We start from the raw sequence: 19979 nt of genomic DNA on the forward strand, positions 1-19979 counted from the left end.
GGCTATTCCCAGATTTGGGTACTGCACTCCGAAGTTCACCAGAAGGCATATGTTCCACAATACAGGAATTATCTCCCTTGGGGCTGTGACTAAACACCCCTTCCAGGGCAAGGTCATGTGCATTGACAAGCCAAAGCCTCAAAGCCCTTTAAGATAGAAAGATCTTCTTTATTAATGAACCCCAACAGTATTTCTTCAGATACAGGAGTTTTGAACTCAAATACTCAGAAGAAAACAAGTTAATATTGCATTATTCTCATAAGAAATACTGCAACTTATTTCCGGTAACATATTGCAAAGCGAAACAGCTTGAAAAGAAAAAAAAATTAAAAAAGAAAAGAAATTAAGTCAATCAAACTGGAATTAAAGTTTTGTTTCTTGGAACGATCGAGTCCTCGCAAGCACAGCTCGTTTCTGCAGATTACTCCCCCAACTGTTGTACAAACAGACCCCGATTGCTTGAATTCCTTATGAGCCCACAGAGGTGCAACATTAAAAGCTACGATTATCGGGTAGCAAGTGCCTCAACCTTCTTCCTCCACGGCAGCCTCGGTGACTTGGCCTTAACGGGTTGTGAATGTCTTCCCCCTGAAAGGATGGAGAGAGGAGTCAGCACAGCCCCAGGGGCCTGTGGGGCTTGTGGTGGGGCATACGTAGCAGAGCTCTCAAGCCAGGCAGGCAGTGCTGGGTTGGAGCAGTTGGAGCTCACAGGGTCTATGGCTGCAGAACCATGTCACAGGGCTGTGGAAAGGGGCTAACTTAAGCAGAGGGGACAACCCTTCTGCCCCAAAGCAGCATGCAAAGGGGACATGACAGGACAGAGAAAAAAGGACACCAAGGGGCTCTGGGATAAGCAGAAGGGAGCTGAATGAAACATGTTCACTCAACTGCTCTCCTCCATCCACTTCACTGCTTGTTCACAAGAGGGAGCCAGCCAGCATGGTGGCCTGGCCCCAGCCATCGGCTGGCAAAGGGCAGCCAGTGACTCTGAGAAGCTGCAGACACACTGGGCAGCAAGACTTAGGTCCAGTGCCCACAAACCCCAAGGAAGGACCTGGCTCTTCTCCCGCAAGCTGGAGCTGCCCCCAGAGATGGATGAGGCAGGTCTAATGTAACAGGGAAAAAGCCGCAGGAATGCCACCAAGGGCTTGGTGGGGGGAAATGGAGACACCAGGGCTTGCAGGGCCATGTATGAACCTTTTGTGAAGGACCTGCCAGCACACGGTTTTACCTCAGACCCAGCTCCTCACAGGACATCTGAGGCAGTAAGCTGTGGCTCACTCCCATGGCACCCCAGCCTGCCCTGGACTGCAGAATGCCAAACTGAGCAAGACTCAGCTCGTGGCTGGCAAAGAAGCCCAGAGAGCCATGCCCTGCTTTGCTACTCACGTGATTGTTTTCATTTCTTTCTTCTCTGCGTCTGGACGGGCACGGTTGAGCACCTTGAGGAAATCTGACGTTTTTGCCCTCATACGTGTGTGAATATAGGCCTGTGTTTCATTAGGACAAAACGGGGACATGTCAGGAGCCTTTCTTCGTAGCTCAGATTTCAGGACACATCACAGCCAGGTCACTCTGAACAATTACCCTCATTTCTGTTCTCAGAAAGGAAACAAACCAGATCCAAAAGGGAAAAATCCTACTTCACTGCTAGAATGGAAAGAAAACAGTCTTGTGTCCAAGTTCAGGGAGAAGGCAACGATACTTCACTTGCCACCCCTGCATGACTGCGGAGGGCTGTGGCAGACCCTAATGAGTTCTCAAGGGGCACCCCTGTCCCCTGCTTCTCCCCTTCAGCACCCAGGTTAGATGGGCTGAAGCCACCCTGTGTGCCCCGACCCTCATACCTTTGAGCACTTGATGTGATAGTGCAGGTAGTCCCGGAATGTGTGGATCAGGTTTATGGTGTTGTCTCTGGCTGCAGCATTAGTGTGACGGGGGAACAGCACTGAAAGAAGAGGCCAACACAGACTTTTAGTACCCCCTGAGGCTGCACAAGGCCTTCAGGATCAGTTCTGGAGGCTTCAGGGTGTGCTGCATTGAATCCCTGCCTTGCTCTCTATAAAGAGCCCTTTACTCTTGACACGTACCAAGATTAAGCAGCACTTGTGATTTTAAATAAAAGGTTTAAGAGCACTTTTCTACATTTCCCACAGCAGCCTGTGCACTCTGCAGGACACAGGCAAGGCCAGGTGTCCAGAAACAATGGCACTGTAGGAAACTACATGTTGCTGTATCAGTGCTTGAGAGATGCAATTGGAGGAGCAATCTGGGAGGCAGACCAGAGCGCCCAGACTGCTCAACCAATTGCAAGATCCAGTCTGCCCTGGAGTCTTGAAATTGGTTCTGGATCTTTGCCTGGCAGCTTGCCAGTCCTGTAACATAGACAGACTTGGATACAAGCAGGTAGCTTGCTCTTTCCATAAGCTGATGCTCTGTTAGGTGTCCCAGATCCAAGGGCTGAAAGAACATTTTGTCTGGGTGATGATCTCACCTGAGATCAGGTAACAGGGAAATTTAGTCTCAACAAGAACAAAAGTATGTGCCATCCTGGACCTCTTCTTTCCATAGCTGACAGCTGCCCAGGCCTCAAGGCACCATTTCCAGCACAGGAGGAGGGCAATGCTATCTTCACCTTTCCTTGCAGTGTCTGTGCTCCATCTCTGAGCTCCAAACTACAGGAATGCTGGCCTGAGACACCCTAACAACACACCCAAACATCTTGAAAAGACCTATCCCTTTCAACAGGGCAGGGTTTAGACTTCTTGACACTGCTACTCAGGGGGAAGTCATGGCTCTGCTGGCCAGCACCTCTGTCAGGGTAAAGTGGCTCATCAGTGTTTAGCCCAGAGCAAAGAGGCAGAGCTGGAGAAGCAGAATGCACTGCTCTGCTGCTGCTCTCTGACTGCCTCTGCTGATCAAGCACTGCACAGCTCCCTGCAGCTGGACTACCTACAAGTACAGTTGCATGAAAACTTTCACAAGAAACCTCCAGTTTCCAAAATATCACAGCAAAGCCACTCTTCCCTTTGCTTCCAAATACTGAACTTATTTTGTAGGCGGACACTAAACAACTCACTGTCCACTTCCACATCTTCTTGCCCACAGTAGAGCTGAGGTGACCTGATACAGAAAAGGGACACTCCAAAGGGGGCACACGAGACAGAATGCAACCCCGGAGTCCTTGCAGCCCCAAACTGCCCACTTCAACACTCAGGGAAGGTGAATTCCTTCCTGTTTTTCATGCAGCAACAAGAACCTCTCTCCTCCCCAAGCCTCAGAGCTGCCTGCTTACCAAAAGTGATGTAGCCAATATTATCGCCAACAGCTGCGTCCGTGTCTTTCAGCTCCAAGGGTGGCTCCCTGTGGCTGAAGAGCACCTGTGGGGCTGTGTGACTGGCTCGGCGACCCTCCTTGAACTCCTGAACAAGACAAAGTGAAGGTGATTCCCACTGTGGCCCTTCAGCAACATGCTGGGAAATCAAATGGGGTTTCCTCACTCCCAAAGGGCAATGAGCAGAAGGTGGCCCAGCTTTCCCTGAATGGATTGAGCTCATCAGGCCAAACACCCTGAAAGTAACCCTTTTTCCCAGCAAAACCAGCCCAAAATGCATGGCTGTCCTGGGTTTATACATGACCGTAGTGCAGCCCCTCAGCTGGGGTGGCTTTCAGTGTGTCACACCCCTGCCATGGGTGTTTTGTGGAAGGGATACCTCAGTCTGAGCAAGTACACGAGACAGCACAGTTCCTGCTGGAACTTCAATGCTTCCAGTGAAAGTGCACAATGCCCACCATCCCTGAGGAACAGAAATTCTCAGGAAGGGCAGCAAGGTCTCCATCACACCTAGTGTAAAGGTTCTGCCATTTGAGAAACCATCTCCCACCAGGAGTCTGCCTAGGCATCAAGATGCATCTAGGGACTTGAAGCTTGTATGTGAACTCTGCTCCTCTTAACGCTTCCCCTACACCTTGAAACAATACCTTCAGGCAGGGAGATCCATTCCCCCACCTCTGAAAGTAGCACAACCCCCACCTCACAGGAAATGTACTGGCTCTGCATTTCAGGAACTCTAAAGACCATCTCTGTGTGGGCTGGGAATGTCCAGAGACCATTCTCCTGCCCCAAGGCAGAGCAGTCTTCCTTCTGCCTCACTGACCTCCATCCCACCCTACACATTATCAGCTACCCTTGGCCTCTCCTCTGAGCACAGTTTCCCCGGGAATGGCAGGGGCATCCATGTCCCTTTTAGAGTAGATCACTGGGCTTTCCTTAATGAAATGCTTAGCTTGCACTTCTGCCTGCTTATGCCAGAGGGTGAAATGGTTCAAATGGCTTCACTGGTTAGTTAATGGTTACATTTTCTCCATGAGAGCCTAGATGAGCAGACACCATGCCCAGCTGTGTTATGTAAGAGCAATAGCTGGAGGGAAAGAGCCAATGTGACTCAGAGTGGAATTCCTGTGGCTGGGCAGAGGCAGGGTTTGCTGTTGTAAAAACCAAGAAGTTGGGACATGGAGACTCCAGGACAGCTGCTGCCTTGAAGCACTGCCATCTTCCCAGGAGCCTCACTAACCCCATTTTGTTCATCATGCTTCCCTTCCCATTTTAAAAGCTGAATTCCAGGCTGAGGGATATGCTTGGTGGAAGAAAACCACAAAGCCAGAGCAGATGCCCTGTCTGTAGCTAATGAACACAGCAAACAGAGCTGTGAAGACTTCCATTGTAACAGACACCCTTTTGATGACACCCAACACAGGTACACTGGTCTCCAGTAAACTGGGCCAGTAACTTGCTGTCCATGAGCCTGTCAGCAGCATGGCCTGGCACCCTTGAACAGGTAGGTTAAAGATGCCTGGAACATCCTGCAGGCCCTGCTCCATGGCCATGCCCAAACAGGAGGCTGGCAGCCCAGGAGCTTAAGCAGATGAGTGAGGTGGGCCAGTGGCACAGATGAACACAGGTACAAGCATGCATTGAGCCTCCCCAGCTGCACATAGATGTGTCATTTTCCCCAGGCTGCACACAGTTGTTCACAGACATGCAAAGTGCTTGCTACAAGTCTCTGAATGCTTCCCAGCTAAACAGCAATTGGAAAAGGTAGCTGAGTCCAGATTCAGCTGAGTCCAGTCCATAACCTGGCATTACGATTGGTTTAAGCCCACAAATTCAGTATATTCATAGCTCTAAAAAGTTGAAATTAGAGAGCTGTCACACTGAGCTGCTGAGTGTTTCTGCAGCATTTGAGCATTAGCAGGATGAAACTTCAAGGTGAAGACCAGTTTCAGCTCCTCCTCATGCATGGTATGACACTGTCTCACCCTTCCTACTCCCTTTACTCCTCAACATGCTCAAGTCCTCAGCTGGCTGGAGATCCTTACACCATAGCTATCCACATTACAGGGCCTCAGTGTGGGGACTGAAGCATTCACTGTGGTGTTTCTCATCTGTAATACATAATATGCTTGATTGTCCAAATGAGCAAGACTATTGATGATACAGATGCCAATGCAAGAGCCAGGAAAATACACTGTCTGTGCCTATTAGCATGTTCTTCCATCCCAGTGCAGCATGGAGCAAAGCACTTCCATGTGTTAAATTTCCTTTGTGCTCACTCCAGCAGCATATTTGGCAATGCTGCTTCAAGCAAGCAGGCATCTGAATTGAGGACCACACCCCTTCCCTGTAATTCAGTTTCCATACCTGCATAAACACCTTTCCGATCACCACATCATCATCGTCCTTAAATACCGTGCTGAACACAACCGTGACGCGGTCCTTCTTTGCCTCAACATACCTGCAGGTGGGAGAGAGAGAACCCACCTGTGAGCCAGAGCTAAGAAATTCAACTGGACGAGGAAGCAACTGCGTGACAAGGTCAAGTAGATACAACAGCCATTCACAGGCCTGGCTGCTGTAAATTTCCCCTCCCTTGAGACAATATTTACAGGGAGCACAACATTTCTGTTGGGAGTGGCCAGTTCCTCTCCTGCATGCAGCCACAAGTGATGCCACTAACAGAGACTCTTGTGTAACATCTCAGCAGCCCAAGGCATAAGCATTACCCTCATGGGATACTTGTGGCAGCCAAGAACAGGCCCTTATAACCCGGGCCAAAGCACGGAGCAGGAGGATTTCCTGACTTTCCACCAAAACCTACAGCTGTGCACAGGAGCAGACTACTGAGCACTGTATGACCCCCATGCTGTTTGGTTTGAACACTTACATTGTCTCATCATCCCTGTAGTGGATGACTGCTCTTTTTTCTCCTTCTTTGCCCTCTTCCTGGAATTTGAAATACTTCTCAAAGACTGAAGCAAAGCAGTTGCGCTTCAACATGCCGGCTTGGTGCACAATGGCATCCTTGTCTGCAGGAAGGTTCTCCAGGTCGTAGAGCAAAGAGACATTGTAACCTGGGAAGGGGCAGTCATTAACCTTAATAATCTACATAGGGCCTTAATGAAAGCAGAGACATTTTTTTAAAGAGATACCTACAGTCCCACTTTTGCCTTAAATCCTCCCAAAAGCCCCAGGGGTGAGTTCTTCCCACTCCAAGCACTTGCCAAAAACCATGCCTGAACTCGGCGCGTGGCCATGGCAACGTTCCTGGGGCTCCTTCTCAAGCTCCCAGACACACGTGCTGGCTGAACTGCTCCCAAGTTTTTGCAGTGAGTAGGAAGAGATGTTGTCACAGGTAACCATGGTTTTCCTGTGTCTTACAAAGCATCTTTGAGAAGAACAAAGACCCCAACCGTGAGGAACAGAGGCTTCCTGGAGGAGGACTGCATAAAGAATTACAGTTTGTGCTGCAAGCTACTTCATCCCTGACGTGTCTGAGCCACTTTTTAAATTGGCAATTTCAAATTGCAATTCATTGTATAGAGAGCCTCAGATATCAAGCTCTTCAAGTGCAGCCTTCATATGAGCATTTCTCAGGTAACTTAAGTAACTTTGGAATTGCATTCACACACACATGCACAAAGACACAAACACATAGAGAGTGAATGCTACTGCAGGGTTACCTGATTCAGGATTTACCAAGTAGCTTCCATAGACTTTCTTCAATACCTAGAAAAGAAATTAAACATTGAGCACACAAGCTATCAAGACTTGTTTCCTCCTGCACAGTCTAGGCCATATTTGGTCTTCTTTTAGAAGTATCAAATTACAGCACCTGCCTCCCCTAGTCTAAGAGAACTCAGACAAATATTAAGTCATCAGCTTCTAGTACTATTGGCTATTCCTGCTCTAGGGAGGGCTCCCTGAACTCCACTGACAGGGGACATACTGCAGGAGAGGACTCAAAACTGGAACTTTTTCAAGTTCTTGCTAGTTGGATTTGTGTGGGGAAGAAGCATTATAGCTCATACCTTCAAAGGAGAACAATCAGCAGAGTCTGACACAACAGACCTGAGGGCTACCACTTTTCCTTCCATTCAAAGGCAGATGCAAAGCGTGCCCGGTCCCTCTCCTCACAGGACAGCAATTTCAGAGCACACCACGGCCTGGTGATCACATACTGTCTCAGCCTATTGCACGAACAGATGGGGATCGAGAGGAGACTGCCACGCAGGCTTGGATGCCTCCCAGAAGCAGAACCGCCTACAGCACAGCAAAAACCTTTCTTCAAACGTAATTACTGCTGAATTTTACATCAATGGCAATTTCCAACTGAGCCATAGCTCTGTGTCAATGAGGGGGCTGGAAACAGGCAGTATTTCAGAGAGAAGAACACAACAGTGTTGGGGCAGAACTGGCCCTCCTGGGATGACACCCACTACCACGTGGAAAGGAATACACAGACTCTCTGCATGCCAAAACCTCCTCTCAGCAGAGAGCCTGCCTGCAGCAGTGCAGGAAGATGCCCTGTCTTAGCAGGAAGCCCACTCTGCATTCCTCACAGTGGGGTTTCACCAAAGACAGAGCAGAAACAAGCAACATTGTCTGCGGGGAAGTACAGAAAGCAACATTATGACAACTGAAGATTGAAAAATGTAATTTCTATTTAGTCAGTACTTCCAAGCCAGTTCTGCACAGATCCCATTTTCCTCTAAAAGTTTATAGAAATTTGCCTTTCACCACCACAATGGCTGCTGGTGCACAGTGCTGTCAGCCACTCGTCCACCACAGTTCTCTTGGGATCACACACTACACTGAACCTCACTACACATGCTGGGAAGGCTCCACCATTTGGGCTGCTTCACACTCCTCATGCCAGCAGTGGTACCTTCAGTAGCAGGCAATGCTGCACCTAGAAAGCTCTGCATTCAAGGAACCAGGAAAGCAGGACACTCAATCATATCTCTTCTGACTTACGTGGGTCTTATGGCAATTTGCAGGAATTCACTTTGGGTTCAAATCACCCATTTATCACCAGACTCATAATAAACTGATGGAGCAGCTTCCTTGTTTTCTTCCAAGGACAGACACCCAGAGGCAAAAGCCTGCTGAAAAGCCCTGAGTGAACCCCATTTGCTACCATGTGGAGATTTGAAAACGGACTCAAGAACTGAGTCACACTTCCTGCCTCGCCATCCAACCACAGCTCAGAGAGGCTCCTTTTTTCTACCATAAATGGCCCTCCGCAGCCACAAGGCCCAGTCAACAGGAACTGAGCTTGCGACTTCACACAGCAGCAGTGAAAAGGGAACCAATCTGTAAACCAAGGTCTGCACACGCAGCAGGAGCCCAGCACTTGCTCTCAAATGTGGTTACGAGTCAGAAGAGAAGCACCACAGATCTGTCTTGATGCCTTCCTTCACTTGTGGGCTCAACACATCAGTCAGGGAAACTTATTTCTACATGGTCAGGCTTCGCTTTGAACTTGCAAAATTAGTGGTGCCTTCTGCCTTTCAGGCTGCAGGGTCATAGAAGATTACTTTTTCACGAGAGAGTGTGAACACACTTGCCCTTGTCTTTCAGCAAAGTGGGACTCCTGGTTGGCACAGAGCTGCTCCTTTGACCAGTTAGATGGGAGCACAGATGCTTCTCTAAGGGTCAGATGTTAGATCCATCAACATCATGAGGGCATTGCCACCAACACAGTATTTGTAGGCAGGAGGCCTGGAGATGCTTACTTACCTCATCAGCACCATGTTCCTGGAGTTCCTTGTAGAATTTCAGAGAAATACTGACCATCACTTTTGTCTTGTCTCCATTGGGGTTTGAAATATGGTAAAGGACTCCATCAAAGTCTAAGAAGCAAGCAAGAGAAATGTGAGGGAACAGGAACCATTTATTTCTGAGGAATGTTTTCCCTACAAGTTCTAGTGACTGCATAAGGCGACACTGCTCCTCTTGCTCCAGCCCTCACACGCATGGCAAGAGGGAAACCCGCAATTAAGGAAAATGGTAATGTCATGTAAGGACACATGCTATCATTCACAGGGCTGAAACAATTTTGACACCTGTCCATCACAGAAAGCTTTAGTCTAGTGTCATTTACCATCCCTGGCAAATCCACTTGTGCTCAATGCACAAGGATACAAACATGCAGAGACGGGAGCCTTCTGGATGGCCAGCACAGAAAGTGACTGACATGCCCACCAGGCCAGAGCTGCAGCCTGGAGGAGAAAACCTCTCTGCCAGCCTCTGCCTGCTGTGAGAGCTTCCACTTCACTGCAGAACAGGCAGGGAGAGCAGGAGGAAGGGAAAGGCAACCCTCCAGCTACCTAGCAAGCTCCACTTCCCCACTGAGCTTTGCAGCTTACACAGATTCCTGATAACAGAAGCAAAAATTCAGTTGCTGAATGAGTACTTTAACTTTGTTGGTATTTCTCTTCCTGAAGAGCAAACTTGAGGTGATGAATCCATTTTGCCAGTCACTGTAAGTCAGTTTCATAACAATCCAAACCAGATGGTGCTAAAGACCTCATAACAAGTAGCACCAAGGGCAGGACTGGAGAACGGATGAGGTAAAAGAGAAGAGCTGTGTAGCAGGCACACACCAAAGCACTACCACCAATGAGCTCAATGCTCTAGGGAAGTCTCAGGGAAGACAGACAGACAGAGAAATAGTGGGGCAGCCAAAGAAGCCCCAGCTCGGGGATACTGCAGGGTCTCCACACCACCCCTGCCCAGTGGTGTGGGCAGACCGTTCAAGCCAGCCCTTGGTTCAGAGAAGTCAGAAGAGCTGTGGAGCTTACCTGCAAATGTTACTTCTACTGCCTCTGGTTTATTCCTAAAAAGCAAAGAAAACAAAGGAGGTAAATGAGAACTCTAACAGCAGCTTCCAAGCTGTGAAGGAAAGAGGATTAATTTTCAACACTTTATTTTTCACAGGCAGCTGTTCCTCAAAACCCTTTTATCTCCTGCTGTCCGACTAGTAGTAACCGCTGTCAAGAGATCTTAGACTTCCCCCCCTTCCTCTAAGCACCAGTTTTACCCCAGATGACATAAAATAGACTTTGAAGCTGGCACAAATTTCTGTTATTTCTAGTTTATTAATAGATTTTGACATCGCAGATTTCCAGTTAGAAATTCCTAAGAAAGTTACCCCTTACTAAGAAGTTTGTTTTCACAAGCACACGCTCTGTACAGAATGGCCATGACACAGATTTTGGGACAGAGGATCTTTTGTAAGGTCCTGCAATACCAGTTCATGGAAGGAGCTGAGTAATCCTTCCTGACACAGTGCCCCCTTCACCATCAACACCAGCTCTACAAATGCCTTGATATAACTTGCTTGCAGAGAAGATCCTTTTCCAAGTTAGGAGATTGTTAGTAGTGTCAGGAGCAGGTCAAAGAAGGAAACTTTCCACATGTTCATTTCATCCTGTTTCCCTTCCAAAACACCCCAACATTTTGCCAACAGCCTCTGCAGAAAAACTGTAGCTCTGGATGTGCTCTAACACTGTCATGAGTGGTCTCTGGGACACCAATCAGCAACAAAACCCTTTGCAAGCCAAAGGCACATCACATATTACACTGTGATTATGAAGATTAAACTGCTTCTTAACAAACCCTATTTTGACATTTGTTCATGATCTGTGAAAGAGTAGGACTCCATGAAAGATGTAACTGCTTCTGGAAGGTCATTTCATTGGGATTGGCACTATATAACTGCTTTCACAGCTCCAAGGGGACTGGTATTAATAGGTCATTCTCCAACAGGGAATTGATGCAAAGGTATCTCCACTGCTGAGAGCAAGCATGGAAAATGAGAACAGGATAAAAATGCCAGTCTGCTAACTGCTGTTTCACACCACATCTCCATTTATTTTTCAGAAGTAGATGATGTTCAAATACAGGCTAATAATGCTGCTGCTAACAGAAATCTAGTCTCTAACAGAGACTGTCTGAACTAACAGACTGAAATATGTTCCCCAGAGTAAAGTCAGTGGTCTCAACTATGCTGCTGCTGCCCAGAGACCAGCTTCAACCGTTTTGCCAAAACTTGCTCTTCCACACATTCGTGTGCTGTTGGGTACTGGCTACACTGTGGTATATACACTGAGGAAGGTGGGGGGAAGTGATGACTCAATATCTATTTTCCCTGACAATATTCTGTAACAATTTAAATTATTTTATCTCAGCAGCAAGCATTGTTTTTCCATCAGCTTTTCTGCAGCCAGCCTCATTCCTGGAAGGCAGAAATGACCACAATGTGATAAAACTCAAGCTGGGCAATACAGGGAGACCAAGACACTGCACTGCACTGATACCAGACACTCACCAGGTCAACAAAATTTTACTCCAGCAGAAAGGGAGGAATTAACCGCCAGATGAAGAACCTAAGTGAAAATGAGGAGGTGTTCCTGCTTCTTGAAAGTGATCAGCTGTGAAAGGCAACAGCCCTTTTTTTGTCTGAAGGCTGGGGAGCCTCTGTCTTTTGTGCCACCTTGCTGAGAATAAAAACTACACACTTGAAAGAAGTGGTGCGAGTGCACCCAAAGCAGGTCCTTTTGTTTAAAAGCTGTGCCAGCTACCTGTAACTTCTCTTGCTTTCATCTCCCCTCCCCAGCTGGGCCTGAGACAGGCTCAGCAGGCATCCCTGGCTGCATATTTAGCTTGGGCTCTTGGAAAGGGGAGCAATTCCACAAGTCATGTCCAAGCCACTTCTGCTCACTGAGGATGGCTCAGAGCAGAGATGAAAGAAAATCCCAGAGATCCTACTCGGTCAGTTGATGCAGACGTGTTCCTCTTTTAGAGCACCACGCTCAGATGTGGGAATCAGCTTGGATGGCAGTATAAATTTTTATAAAAAAAGAAACCTATGTAGGAAGCTTTAAAGATAGCACAGCCAGGCACATGAGAGCTAGGAATATTAAACAGGATGCATCCTTAAACCTCTGTTCCATCTTCTCAAAATTACACTTTCAAATCCCATTCCCCACACACATAGAGCTGACACCTCCAGAGCCCACGTTCCCAGCAGAGCCTTCCAAATACAGCACCTCCCTCTGAGAAATGCAAGGAAGTGGCTGACAGTGCGCTGGAGAAAGGATGATTCCCCATTTGGTTGCCCTGTACCCAGGGAATGGCAGGAAGATCACTTATCATATCATTGAAGAAGCCGAGCAAGACCATGTACAGGAGCCCGTTGATGGCTCTGCACGAGAGCCTTTGTTCTGCACACAAAAGCTCATTGCTAACACAGCTGGGTTCGAGCCTGCCTGTTATTGTGCAAACGTCATTTCTTAGAGAAGTTATTTTTACGCTGATTTCCCAAGTGGCTCAGTTCCGGTACTTGGGGATGGTGAGGAGGGGGAGTATTTAAGGGAAAAAAAGGTAACTGGGCAGAACTTTGGGTGCTGAATATTCAACCACTTCCCAGCACAGCCTCAGTGAAGCAAGAGCTCACGTGAGCTGCATACAGAGCTCCTGGCAGCCATGCTGGCCCTGTCACCTACAGCACAGTGGGTTTTCTGCCTCACCAGGCACACACTTAAGTAACCCAGGCCTGGCCTGGCCCAGGGGAGGACAGGGAAGGGCATTGGAAGTGTGGCTGGGAGCAAAGTGAGCCCCCTTCGCTTTTCACAGTTCAGGAACTTTACAATCACAGTGTTTAAAGTGCTTCTATTTATTTCTCTGGCTCACCTCATCAAAACTACCCTGGCTACTCAAAATTTTTCTCCAACAGAAAAACCACTCCTTTTGCTACCCAGATTATTGCTCCTGCCTCAAGAAGTCCCCAGGCAGAACAGAGAGGAGCTCTCACCTTCAGTGTTCCATAGTTTCTGGATGAGCAACAATGCTGCAGGTCATACACACATGTTCACTTCCTCTTGACCTTTCAGTAACCCCATCTTCTACCACTGGAAATAGCTCTATGGAGGCACAACGTGTCCTCTCTGTGTTCTGTCCTTCCTGCTCTCGTGCCAGCGATGGCTCAGTGCAGAGGACTCACAGCAGGCCTGGGATGGGGCCTGCACCACTGAGGGTGGGTACCAGGTATTGTCAGGTTACTGGCATGATCCCAAAGAGCTCTGTCTGGTCTAGCGTGCTTTGGTGTCCCTTGCCTCCATGAGGAGACTCTCCACACCCATAGCAAGAATTAGCAGTTTAGCAGCTTGGTGCTGAATGACTAAATCCCAGCCGGACTGTAAATTCCAACTGGGAAGCCAGGAGATCTTTTGGGGTTCACTTCTACCCCTGATCCAAATCTCTGAGAAACAGACTAAGCCTAGCTATACTCAGAGGATTTTAGACAAGACACCTCATCCACTCCTGGGGCAGAGAGCTGCTGTGACCCCTGCAAGCTCCTCACCTCCAATGCTACCTGAACCACAGCATCCCTCAGTGATCTTCCCGGCTTGCTACCCTCTGCCCTGAATGGACAATAAAACCAGCTCATACCAGGAATAACTGAGATGGCTTCTCTCTGCACTGAACACTGAATCCAGACCAGACCTTTCTGCAAACCCCTGCCTGAACTCAGATGCTAAAATGGCAGCTGTTCCCAGCAGCAGTCTGTTTTGTGATAACAGTTATCAGGTCTGAAGTCAAACCCACACCAAATCCCATTTGCCCTCTGCTTGTAAGAATAAAAGACCCTGACAGGTTTTATGTCTTCTTGCCTATGTTCCTTCTATTCATCTCCAAATGGCTCCTACGCCCTGTCTATCTAATACAGAGCCAGCTCCAAATCAGATTTTTCACCCCAGCAGAACATCCGTGAAGAGCCACAAGTGCCCATAGAAAGACACCAGTGAGCATTTAAGAGCAATAGCAAATATTTTTTTCTGACAGCACTCCCTCACTTGACTCTGAGAACTTCCCTGTTTCATTCTCAGGCCACAAAGGCTCTTAGCCGTATATTACAACAAATTTAAGATCTTGGCTGATAACCATACTGAAGCATCTCCCACACCACAGTTAAGGCCTCTACCAAATAATGGAGAATGGCAATTATTTCAAAAGCTGCAAGCATGCAGATACTCTTGCCCCACAGGAGAGGGAAAAAAATAGAAAGGGGTATTTCAAAGCTTAAAGCTCTGAGCAGAGCTTTCAGATCACCAGAGTCAACACACGATTTGGATAAAGTGAGCCAGATCCAGTGACAGACTGCAGGCTCTCGCTACAGAAAGGTCACCTCAAAAAAAAATTATGAGCAATGTCTAAAATTCTCTGAACAGTTCCTCCACTTATGGGCCCCACTCAGCTAACAAAAGCCCCTCTGCATAAACTGCAGGAGCATATGCAATCAAAGAGCTCCCATAGTTCTGGCAGTACACCCACCATGAACATGAGCAGGAGTGCTCTGTCAGGTGGGTGGTGCCAAGCTGTGTACAGCACCCTATATGCGCCAATTCTCCCCTCCTGGTTAGGTGATCCCTCCATGCCCAAGCTTTTCCCTTGCTGTGTGCCCAATAGCCTGGAGGAGTGGGTGGGTAGGAATGCAGTGGGAGTCACAGTGGACAAAGCACAGATGGTCCTGCAGCATGCTGGCACTGGCAGATCCCCTTTCAGACAGACCTTTGTCTGGTGCATCCTCAGCTATAGGCAGCTAGCCTGTGGTTCCCCACCAGAGAGATCCAGGGTTGTGCCAAGTCTCTCAGTAAAAACCTAATTTTGCACACATTTTTACTGTGCTTCTTTAGTACAGTGATGGACACCTATTCTCCTCTGCTGTCAAGCATTGGGGGCTGCAGTGAGAACAACTCTCTGAAGATAAAACAGAGCTCCTCCTAGGAACCCAAGATGAAAACTGAGGCTGGAGTGATGACAGAACCACCTGTGAAAGCCTAACGCTTTTCAGATCTGGCTTTTCTTCCCTCCTGCTCCCTGTGTTGTTGCACAAAAGCAGAGCACTATCTACTTCCAGATAAAGGTGGTTCACAATCCACTGTTAATGCTAAGTCACCTTCCCTGATGTCTGAAGCAGGATGTGCTGTGACAACCCAGGAGCTATGCTCCAACACCTACAGCACTCTCAAGTCAATGTGGACAGCCAGGGTGTACCATGAACACTGCCTGTGCCAGCAAAACCCAAACCTGCTCTTTCTGCCAGCCGCAGTCAGGCAGAAGTGAGGTAGGTGAGGTTGTGCCTGGAGAGATGTGCAGCTCCAGGCTGGGCTTGTGAGGACACTAAGCCAGCACCTGCCACTGCTGCTAAAGGAGGGAGATCTGATCCCTGCTCCATGGCTGCACCATGGTGAGCAGCCATGACACAATGAACGGGATGAGGAAACTCATCTAAGCTAAAAATACCCAGTTTTGCCTGTTTAATGTTAACCTAGGTCACTTCCCCAATCCTGTTTCCCTTGAAGCCACAAAAATGTCTGTGTCAGCAAGAACAAGGGGGTGGCAGAGGAACGATCTGGTTTTGGTGGGGTCTCTGAGCATCCCTGAAGCACTGGAGCCACATATAACCACAACCACTCCTGAAGAGAGTTCCTCAGTAGTGCCTGGCAGGATTCAAAGCTCCTCTACCCTCCCAGCACATCAACAGCTTCCAGACACTCCTGTCTCCCCATGATGAACTCACTTCAAGTCACACCATGAACACAAAGTTCTCACTGCCTAGTGTCAGCCAGGATTCAGCCTCAGGATTCAGCTGAATGGCTCAGCTCTGCAGCACACAATCAGCAAGTGACTGCAGGTGGGAAATACCATAAAGCCAGAGGGTGCAGCTTCAGCCCAGCTCCTACTGGCTCACAGGAACCACTCTGCATCAGGGAAGTCCAAGCTTCGGTTGATTTCCTATGCAGCTAATGGTCAGGGAGCCCTGCAGAGCTGTACCTACTAACGGCTGTAAAGAAACCAACAATTTAATTTGAGATTCTCTTCCCTCCGCCCCCAACCTAGGAAAAGGCATGCTATACCCCAGCTATGCCAATTTGTGTTCTTTTACACAGTGGGTAAATAATAAGTAACAGTTTGAGACAGATGATTAATTTACTAAAGATTTTGAGTAAGCTATGCATGACTGGAAAACTAAACCCTAAGACCAAAGCCCTGTGCCACACTTTCCCTGGGGTCAATTAAATTAGAGCAGGACAAAACTGGATGTCAAATATGTTAGTGTCAAACAGAATGAGTATTCATCAGACACAGAAGACAATCATTAAAATGTTTTACACTTAAAGTGTTTGTGGGGTTTTTTTAATGCCTGTATGATTAGCAAAGGAACGCAATGATGAGAAACAGGATTTTTCAACTGGTAGAGCTTATCTCCTCACACACATTTCTATCATAAATGGGAAAACCCACCTGTGACACCAGCTTCCAGGCAACATCTCATGTACAAATGAACTGGTCAGAAGCTTATGGAAGCTTTCTCTTGACATTTAAAAAAGCTCATGAGCCAACCTCATTTCAATAAACTTATTTCCAGGTACTGACCAGATATTCCCACATTGCAGCAACAAATTCCTAACTCAAGTTATTTCAACAGATTCTGGTAACTTTAAGCTTTTATTTTAAAATGTGGTTGGTTTAAGAGAATAGATTTAAACACAGAAATTACTAGAACTAAGTAAGGAAAAAAAAATCAGATGCATTGAAGTCCATCATATGTTACCACCTTGATCTAAACATCATGTTTCAACAGGGGCTGTCCAAGGAGGTGAGACTTCCATGGGGACTGTCCACAAAACCAAATTAAATTTCATATTACCCTATTTACAGGTGGATGCTGCCAAGCCCCAAGGACCTTGTTCAGGGAGTACTCTTAGAGGTGGGTTTGGCCCTGTCTCAAATGCTGATCTCTGTCCGCAGTCCTGCTGAGGTACCTTTCACACTGAGAACTCCGGGGACAGCTGATGGACCTCCATACAGAGCAGATTTTGACATATATGACAATAATGGCAGTTAATGAATTCCATCTTCTAAATGTGACCTCGTTCTATATGACAATGTGAAATGTGGAGTGTCTCCCACCTGATAGCCCAGGAAAGCTCTGCAGGAACCTGCCAAACTATGGCTGCACTGCAGTAGAGGGGAGCGACAAAGCCCACGTCACAGGACAAGTATCTGGCAAAGGATTTGGAAATGAACCCTGCCCTGCCCCATTTCCAGGCTGGTGCTGAAGCCACCAGGCACACCTGGCTCTGAAACAACCACTACTGACAAATCCTGCATCGCATCTGCTGCACTTCTGGGTTAGAGCAAATAATGTAAACCCAACTCTGCCCCAGTGTCCAGATTCACTCCTCCCAGTCACCAAATTCTTCAAGCCTTGACCTTGCCATGACTGTCCTGTGTTCAGCCCCAAGATACACCTTGGAAAATCATCACCAAAATAGCGAAATACAGGAAATCCCTTCCTGCCTCCAGGCTGAGCACCACAGGAATAACCCGAGAGCTGTGGCCATAGGAAAAAGAAATATCACTTGAATAAATGTTTTGTAACATCCATTCCTTAGAAGACCTGAAACCAGGAGAAACATCCCTGCACTCGCCTGGATGGGGGACCCCAGAACAAGCACAGAAGAAAATTCAGAAGTAAATGTCTTCCTCACCTTCAGCAACACACTCAAGGCACAAAACTTATCTAGAAACGCCATCTAAAGAACAGAACATGCCATAGATGACTAACAGGCAGAAGCAGAGCACCATCAGCCACCCGACGAATTGATCCAGGAACAATCAGTATGTCAGGCACACTTGCCCACACACAAGTGAGGTGGCTTTGCCATACAGCAAAATGGAAATGTCAGGGGGCTGCAGGCTGCTGCAGGACAAGCAAGTGCAGCTCTGCTCACAGAGTCAAAGTTTTGGGGTGCATCTAAAACTGCAAACTGCCCCTCCACATCAGATCAACACAGGGACACATGCACGTTCTTCTCTCTCCATCAGGAAGAATGCCTTGGCACAGACTAGTGATTGACAAGCTGTTCTGACACTCACTGTGAACCTCTGTACATGCCATATTTTCTAATGGATGTGGCTGCAATATCACAGAGGTCACCTGGGAGCTCTCTCTGCCCAGTGCTGTGCCTGTACTCTGGGGAAACTTGTTGCATTAAATGATCAGGACCCAAGACAAATCAAAATCTGGAAGAAGCTCAGCTGTCCTCCACAGCAGAGCAGCCTGTATAATTATTTTATGGAAAAAAAAAAAAATCCACCAAAACACGAATCTGAGCAACAAGTCAAGAGAGTGGGGGGAAAGCAAAGTAAGCAGCCACTGACAACGTTCTGCGCGTAAAAAAGGCTGAGAGCTTCAAAAATCGCTGGACAAAAAATAACACAGAAAAAGGCACCTGCCTGGGGGGTCCTTTCCTGGAGCAGCCCGAGCCCTGACTTGTGAGGCGCCAGGGCAGGCTCCACCCCAGAGATAACACCGCTGTGCTCTGCCTCTCAAGGCTTTGTCTGTGTACAAAGGTGTCTCAGTCAGCAGGCAGTGCATCGAGCCCACAGGACACTCGGATGCAGATAAGGACATTCATTCTTAAGGGACTTCCTTCAAAGCTAAGCTGTGTCCTCACAAGAATCTTTACAGCCCTGGTGCAACACTCGCAGCAAAAAAAAAAACATTGGCTCCCCATGGACTGAAATGTCCCAGCCATAGATGTGGGCGTGAACTAGACCCCCAGGCTGCTCCCCGAGGCCAGGACACACACCAGGCTGGCATCAGCAGCCCTGGCTGACCTGTGCGCCTGTATCCCTTCTGCTCGAGAAAGCAAAGAGGGAGCAAGCTGGAATTTGCTCTTCACCCCAAAGCAAAAGGCCGAGGCCATGACTCCACACCCAGGCTTCCTGTTCCCCGCCTCCCCCTACACATTCTGTACCAGCGCTGGCAGCACGCTGATGAAGCCCACTTTACCCAAAGCAAACACGCTGCAAGTCCACCTTCCTCCCTTCCCAACTTCCTCCTTGTCCAGACCCTGTCCTCCCGTCCACCTCAGCAGGGCAACCTCCGGTACCCTTCCCAGATCCGTTCTGCTCCCCCGGGGCTCTCCATTGCTCTAGCACTAACGACGCCATCCAGTCCCTCTCCCCTCCGACACTGCCCGGTCCCACTCTACTCCCTCATTCCCCAGGCTTTCCCTCTGCCCAAGCTCTCTCCATCCCGCCGCCCGCAGCTCAGTTCCCGCACCCTGACCACCCCCCTCCCAGCCCCTGCATCCTGCAGGCGCCCACCCCGTGCCCGCTCTGCCCTCCTCGTTCCCGGGCCGCCAGCCGGTAGCACACTCCCCGCTGGCTCAGTGCCGCTCCCGCCCCTCTCCAGTCCCGCATCCTTCCTTGTCACCATTCCCCGGCCCCCACCTTCCGCCCCTCTCGGCCCCATCCTCCCCCGGCACCACCCGCCAGGCTCTACTCTGTGCCCGGGCGCCGGGCACGGCCCGGGCCGCGCCAGCCACCGCCCCCTCGCCCCTCCCTCGGTCCGCGGACCCGTCCCCGCCCCGCCCCGGCTCCCCTGTTCCTACCCGGCGGCCGCGCCCTCGAACTTGAGCGTGAGGGTCTCCTCGATGATGCGGTTGTTGACCTCGAGCAGGATCATGTCGGTGCCGGGAGCGGCTCTGAGGGAGCCGAGCCCGCTGCGCGCACCGGGGACCCGCCCGAGCCTGCGCCGCCGCTTCCGCTCTCGCGCCCG

General features: G+C 48.9%; 1 protein-coding gene across 1 annotated transcript; it reads right to left on the reverse strand.

The window, feature by feature from the left end:
* Window positions 1–147: 147 nt before the first annotated feature.
* Window positions 148–19977, reverse strand: ARPC2 (actin related protein 2/3 complex subunit 2). Its single transcript, XM_053948110.1, has 10 exons — window positions 19813–19977; window positions 10144–10178; window positions 9080–9192; window positions 7021–7066; window positions 6225–6411; window positions 5702–5795; window positions 3296–3422; window positions 1848–1948; window positions 1390–1490; window positions 148–588 (listed from the first exon to the last, which is right to left on the reverse strand). The coding sequence occupies exons 1-10, from the start codon at window positions 19884–19886 to the stop codon at window positions 564–566; spliced, it is 903 nt and encodes a 300-aa protein (XP_053804085.1). The 5' UTR covers window positions 19887–19977; the 3' UTR covers window positions 148–563.
* Between the last annotated feature and the right edge of the window lie 2 nt (window positions 19978–19979).

This window comes from Vidua chalybeata, chromosome 7, assembly GCF_026979565.1.
Source record: "Vidua chalybeata isolate OUT-0048 chromosome 7, bVidCha1 merged haplotype, whole genome shotgun sequence".
NCBI lineage: Eukaryota > Metazoa > Chordata > Aves > Passeriformes > Viduidae > Vidua > Vidua chalybeata.

Coding starts and splice junctions, on each gene's coding strand:
- ARPC2 (XM_053948110.1), bottom strand. CDS start 19,886: ATGATCCTGCTCGAGGTCAACAACCGCATCATCGAGGAGACCCTCACG. Junction 10,179..19,812: donor TTCGAGGGCGCGGCCGCCGG/GTAGGAACAGGG, acceptor TTTGCTTTTTAG/GAATAAACCAGAGGCAGTAG. Junction 6,412..7,020: donor CTTGGTAAATCCTGAATCAG/GTAACCCTGCAG, acceptor GCCCCTTCCCAG/GTTACAATGTCTCTTTGCTC.